Here is a 4,573-nt window from a genome sequence, read left to right as displayed (position 1 = left end):
GGACTACAATCAGCTGCAGGCGTACTACAGCCAGGAGAACCGCGTGCTCTACCTGGTGCTCACCTCCATCTGCGACACGCCGCAGCTGCTGCGGGCCTGCGGGGACCTGGCCAGGGCCGAGAACAGGGAGGCTGGGCCCGGACATCCCTCTGGTGGGCCGGCACCCCTGCCCCACGCCGAGGCACACGAGTTTTGGAAGCACCAGGAGAAGCTGCACTGCCTGAGCCTCCTCTACCTCTTCTCTGTCTGCCACATCCTGCTGCTGGTGCATCCCACCTGCTCCTTTGACATCACCTACGACCGTGTTTTCAGGGCTCTGGATGGGCTGCGGCAGAAGGTGCTGCCCTCCCTGAAAGCTGCCATCAAGGACTGCCCCGTGGGCAAGGAGTGGAAGCTCAACTGCAGGCCGTGCCCTCCACGCCTCCTCTTTCTCTTCCAGCTCAACGGGGCTCTGAAGGTGGATCCCCTGCCAAGCAGGGGCCAGGACCCCTGTGGTCACCTGGAAAAGCCACCCCCCAAGAAGCATTCCCCCAAGAGGAGGCTGCAGCATGCTCTGGAGGATCAGATCTACCGCATCTTCCGCAAGAGCAGGGTGCTGACCAACCAGAGCATCAACTGCCTCTTCACCGTGCCTGCTAACCAGGCTTTCGTGTACATCGTGGCTGGTGGGCCCCAGGATGGAGATGACCCAGTGGCCATGCTGCTGGACCAGCTCAGGAGCAACTGCACCATGAGAGAGACTGACTCTCTGCTGACTCCCGCCCTGTCGGGACCCAGGAGGTACCAGATGATGAGACATGGCAGGCAGCAGCTCTCCTTCCACGCAGAGAGCACCAGCAGCAGCTCCAGCTCCTCTGGGCAGCTTGTGGACTGCACCCTCAAGGAGTTCTTGTGGCAGCACGTGGAGCTGGTGCTCAGCAAGAAGGGCTTCGATGACAGCGTGGGGAGGAACCCGCAGCCCTCACACTTCGAGCTCCCAACCTACCAGAAGTGGGTTGCTGCAGCTTTGAAACTGTATGAAGTGACCATTGAAGGCAAAGATGATGACCCCACCACTGGGGAGCTGAGCTCCAAAATCATGAGCAGCATCAAAGTCTTGGAAGGTTATTTAGATATAGACACCAAGTTCTCAGAAAACCGTTGCCAGAAGGCTCTGCCCATGGCCCACAGTGCCTACCAGTCCAACCTGCCCCACAATTACACCATGACAGTCCACAAGAACCAGCTGGCCCAGGCCCTGCGGGTGTACAGCCAGCACGCCCGTGGCCCAGCCTTCCACAAGTATGCCATGCAGCTCAACGAGGACTGCTACAAGTTCTGGAGCAATGGGCACCAGCTCTGTGAGGAGAGGAGTTTGACTGACCAGCACTGTGTGCACAAGTTCCATCTGCTCCCAAAAGCAGGTAAAGATGCTTGGTTGTAGTTGGGTTTTGTGGTTTAATTTTGTAGCTGCTTTCAGATGTCTTAGGCTGGAAACAGCAGCTTTGGCATGTTGTGGAAAGTTAAAGTTTACAGCTTCAAAGATGGTCAAGAAACAGCTGCATGTGGCACTCAGTGCTCTGATCTAGTTGACAAGGTGATGATCAATCATAGGTTGGACTCAATGTTCTTGGAGGTCTTTTCCAACCTAAATGATTCTGTGGTCACATTTGTCTGGTGGGATTATAGCAGAGCTGTTGTGCAGGTTTCCTTTATGTTGAGTAAATGTTTAGGAGCAAATCCACTGTTCGTAGTAACTTTGGTTTTAGAGGTAACTCTGTTTCCATCTTGCTAATTAGAAGCAGAACACTGGAGTCCTAACAGGAGGTGTGTAAGAACAGAAGTTCTCTAGGAAGCAAAAGTGCCATCCATTTGTATCAAAAAACTTGGTGATGGCAATAAAGGAGCCAAAGCTATATGCTTATTGCAGGTAGAACTTTGAGCCTTTTAGGAAGAGGTTGTAAAACCAAAGAAGTTTAGTGCTATAACCTCCCCTGGAGCTTTGTATTACAAGTGGGAAAGGGAGGAATTGCTTGACGAACTGGCGTTGCTGGCAAATCCTTTTGCATATGTGTACAGCAAGGAGGAAAGAGCGGATGAAGGGAATCCAAGTATCTCTAGCTGTGATGAGCCAAGGGTTTGGTTGGTTTTGCTTTTAGGGGAAAAGCCAGAAGCAGACAGAAACCCTCCCATCCTGTACCACAACAGCCGCGCTCGTTCCACCGGTGCCTGTAACTGTGGGAGGAAACAAGCTCCTCGGGAGGACCCCTTTGATATCAAAGCAGCCAATTATGACTTCTACCAGGTAACTATTGTTGTTGCTTCAAGCAGTGCTTTTGTTTCACCAGCACAGTCTGTATTCTGAAGTGACCACAGGTTTCCTCTTAACTTTATCACCTTGTAAACTTCGCTTGGGGAAGTTATTTCTGGGAGCAGAAATTGTCTGCACAATGGACTGACCCATGGGCAGTTCCAGTCCTCACCAGTGCACACACACACAGGAGCACCTGTTTGCACTGGGAGTGTGTTGGTTCCTGTGGATTCTAAGTGGTCATGCCTGTGGGCTGTGTTCCCATCGCTGCTTTGCTTCAGACCTCTTGAATCTTGTGGCTCTGAACTCCCTGATCTCAGAGGTGGAAGGGGCATAGTTAATCACATTTTCTTTTTTGTAGCTGCTGGAAGAAAAGTGCTGTGGGAAACTGGAGCACATCAACTTTCCCATATTTCAGCCAAGCACACCTGATCCGGCGCCTGCTCGGGATGAGTCATCGCCTGCTCCTCCGGAAGGAGAGATTGAGAAACTCAAGGAGAAAGAACCTCAGACTCAGGGAGAAAGCACAGGCCTGAGCTTGGCCCTCAGCCTGGGCCAGTCCACAGGCAGCCTGGGCACTTACCCACCCGATGCCCAGGGTGGAGCAGACAATGCAGAGGGTCATGGGCAGAGTGGGGACTCCAAAAGTGAGAAGAGGCCGAGCCTGGTGGATCGCCAAGCGTCCACCGTCGAGTACCTCCCTGGGATGCTCCACTCCAATTGTCCCAAAGGCCTGTTACCCAAATTCTCCAGTTGGTCACTGGTTAAGCTGGGCCCTGCTAAGGCTTATAACTTCCACACAGGCTTAGATCAACAAGGCTTTATCCCAGGAACAAACTATTTAATGCCTTGGGACATTGTCATCAGGACAAGAACTGAAGATGAAGGAGACTTAGACACCAATTCCTGGCCTGCACCTAACAAGGCTGTTCCTGGGAAAAGAAGTGCAGTTGTGATGGGAAGAGGCAGACGGAGAGACGACATCGCTCGAGCTTTCGTAGGGTTTGAATACGAAGACGCACGTGGGAGGAGGTTCATGTGCTCAGGGCCTGATAAGGTCATGAAGGTGATGGGAGGAGGACCAAAGGAATCTGCCATCAAAGCCCTCAATTCTGACATGCCCCTGTACATCTTGTCCTCCACGCAGGGACGAGGCCTCAAGCCACACTATGCTCAGTTCATGAGGCTCTTTGTGGTGGTTCCTGATGCTCCACTGCAGATCACATTAACACCTCAGGTAAGGATGGGATTGGCACTTTGGGAACAGCAGAGGCAGGGATAGTTGGAGGAACATTGGCTGCAGGACTGGAAAGCACAAGGGTGATGGGAAAAGGGTGGCAGGAAAGCCCTTCCAACTCAAACCAACTTCAGCCAAGTTCTTTAAGGCAGCAGTTGCCTAAAATATCTGTTTTATAAGTAGTTGGGGCTTTTCAACTTAAAGATTGGCATATGCCAGTTTTCTACTTTGTATAAAGTAAGTTTTAAAAGATATTCTATCAAGGTTGGGTTATTGGCATTTCCCACTGCAATATTGGCTTCTTTTTTTAAAAAAAGGATAAGTGAGTAATGACTGTGTAAGAATGATTTTACCATTTTAAATGTCATGCAGAAAAGCAGTGACTCATGGCTGAGATTAATTATTATTAGTTAGAATTTGAATTCAGGATGTGAAAAGGTGGTGTTTTTTTATTAATTAGAGATTTCTTCCCTGTGTATTAAAAATGGTGAAAAAGCTCCATATGCACTTCATTACTTTTTAAGGTGGCAGTGATGTTTGATTATCTACCCATGTTTTCTTTTGATTCCAGGTTCAACCAGGGCCACCACCTTGTCCTATATTCTACCCTGAGAAGCAGGAGATCACCCTCCCCTCCGATGGGCTGTGGGTGCTTAGGTTCCCTTATGCGTACGTCACCGAGCGCGGTCCCTGCTTTCCTCCCAAGGAAAGCCAACAGCTCATGAGCTACAAAGTTCTCCGAGGGATACTGAAAGCAATCACACAGTGAGAGTTCTTTTGGTGGATTTAATGTACATAGACTGTTTTCCATCCAGTGCATGGGTTTGGGTTCACGTTGCCCAACAGTTGTCACTGCGCTCTTGTATTTCCCTGGAACACACGGTCACGTTGGAAATAAAGTCTGATGTCAAAGCAGGAAAAGGAAGCTGAGACATGTAATTTTCCCGTTTATTGAGTTTTCTTATGTAAAAAATAAAAGTTGGTTTTCATAAAGTACTAGACATTTTTCATTATAGTGCCCTCCTCCTTTTCCTCCTCCTTTTCCT

At 50.0% G+C, this 4,573-nt stretch overlaps 1 protein-coding gene across 1 annotated transcript; it reads left to right on the top strand.

The window, feature by feature from the left end:
• Nucleotides 1-7: 7 nt before the first annotated feature.
• Nucleotides 8-4,353, top strand: SMG8 (SMG8 nonsense mediated mRNA decay factor; the record flags this gene model as incomplete). Its single annotated transcript, XM_009081825.1, has 4 exons — nt 8-1,403; nt 2,139-2,284; nt 2,652-3,527; nt 4,099-4,353. Coding segments are annotated over 4 exons (2,616 nt in total), but the record flags the coding sequence as incomplete, so codon positions are not given.
• Nucleotides 4,354-4,573: the final 220 nt, after the last annotated feature.

The sequence above is a fragment of the Acanthisitta chloris genome, unplaced genomic scaffold (genome assembly GCF_000695815.1).
Source record: "Acanthisitta chloris isolate BGI_N310 unplaced genomic scaffold, ASM69581v1 scaffold44559, whole genome shotgun sequence".
In the NCBI taxonomy this organism is placed as follows: domain Eukaryota; kingdom Metazoa; phylum Chordata; class Aves; order Passeriformes; family Acanthisittidae; genus Acanthisitta; species Acanthisitta chloris.
The sequence above is the reverse complement of the archived record's forward strand: the minus strand, read 5'-3'. Positions and strand labels throughout refer to the sequence as shown.